This window comes from Entamoeba invadens (assembly GCF_000330505.1).
Source record: "Entamoeba invadens IP1 unplaced genomic scaffold scaff_1105074725193, whole genome shotgun sequence".
In the NCBI taxonomy this organism is placed as follows: Eukaryota; Evosea; order Mastigamoebida; family Endamoebidae; genus Entamoeba; species Entamoeba invadens.
In genome coordinates this window covers 2,655-4,284 of record NW_004443561.1, presented here as the reverse complement: position 1 = coordinate 4,284, position 1,630 = coordinate 2,655, and the positions used below count along the sequence as shown (strand labels likewise).

The window sequence follows — 1,630 nt, the reverse complement described above, 5'->3', positions numbered from 1 at the left end:
ATTGAAACAAGATGTACAATAATATGAACAACTAAGACATTTGGAAACCTGTGTTAAATAATACCCATTATTACATGTATAACACCCAGTGTATGATGAATTGAAACACGTTGCACAATATGAATGACATTTAAAACATGAACCAGAGCTCAGATAATAACCATCATTACATTCTGAGCAAAGTAATGTTGTTCCAACACAAACTTTGCAATATGCGCAAGACCCTTTTGTTGTTCCTTTTTGATTAACACTAATTGAATCTTTAAGTATTTTGTTTGGTCCAATTATGAAAGAGTTGCTGTTTTTAGAGTAATTGTAATTCCCAATTTCATCAAATTTCAATGAATAAAAAGAATTCTTGTTGATTGTGATATTGAGTTCAGTATTAAATTCACATTTAATGGTAAACCCATCAGTGATATAAGGCAACTCTACTTGGTTATTAGATAAACTCCATTGGTAATGTGGTGAACATTTTTCTCCTAATTTGCAGCATTCAAGTTTGTTTTGATATTTGCACCACTCGACTTCTGCAAAATTCACAGAAATAGCAACTGTAATTAACAAAAACAACATCACAAATCTCATGGAATAACAATTTTAGATTTATATTGTTTTTGGTGCCAAAAATTATAAACGAATTTGACGTTCTTTAAATTTCTTTTTTAAGCTTGTTTTATTTATATATATTTACTGCTTTAAATGTAATGGTTATTTTATAGTAATAATATTATTTTGTTATTTATCACTTCAGATATTTTTATTATAAAGCATTTTAAAAATTGGCTTTAAAACCATTTATTTTTTTAATACAAATATTTTTTAAATATTAATAAATTTATAGGTTTGCTATTTTAATGTTATAACTAGTTTTATCTAAAATTAGTTGTGTTTTAAAAATAATAGAAAATGATACATAATAATTATCGTTTTTATAATTTTTTAACTTATAATCTTTTTTTAAAAAACAATAGAGATATTTTTAGAAAAGTAGTTTATGTTGAAAAAAAACTGATTTTAAATTGTTTTATTGGAAATATTAATATAATTATGAAACTGAATAATTAGTTTTATTATTTCAACATATCATTGAGAATTGTGTTTTTTTTTCTCTTAATTATAAAGCATTATTATTTGGTTTTTGTAAATTTTGTTTATTTTTTTTAAAATAATTGAAATGTTTTAAAACATTATTAAACATAACATATTTAAAAAATACTCGAATTGTGAATCAATGTGTTGACTTTTTAATGTCATTTTTATATTAAAAGCATAAAAGTTAAAATAGGTTGATGTTTTGTTGATTATAATTTTAAATAACATATTTACTAAAATGGATATAAAAATAAATATATAAATTAAAGTTATAAAGAGGTCATAAAAAATTAAATTAATGATATATATTATTATTGAAACTACAGTCAATCTAAAAAATGATTATTGTATTTTAAAATTATAAAAACTGATATAATATAATTCGAGTAACTTTTTAAACACTTTAATAATATTGTTTAATATTACATGGGTCGGCACAATTCCGTTTTTCTGTGTTAATTTTTTTTATTTTTTTGTGGCAAATTTTTTACACATTTTTTAAACCGATAATTAAAATCTTTTTTTGGCTTTTGCA

The 1,630-nt window shown here is 21.7% G+C and overlaps 1 protein-coding gene across 1 annotated transcript; it reads right to left on the bottom strand.

The window, feature by feature from the left end:
- Positions 1-32: 32 nt before the first annotated feature.
- On the bottom strand, positions 33-588 carry EIN_067150 (putative mitogen-activated protein kinase kinase kinase; the record flags this gene model as incomplete). Its single annotated transcript, XM_004259025.1, has 1 exon — positions 33-588. A coding segment is annotated over one exon (556 nt), but the record flags the coding sequence as incomplete, so codon positions are not given.
- Between the last annotated feature and the right edge of the window lie 1,042 nt (positions 589-1,630).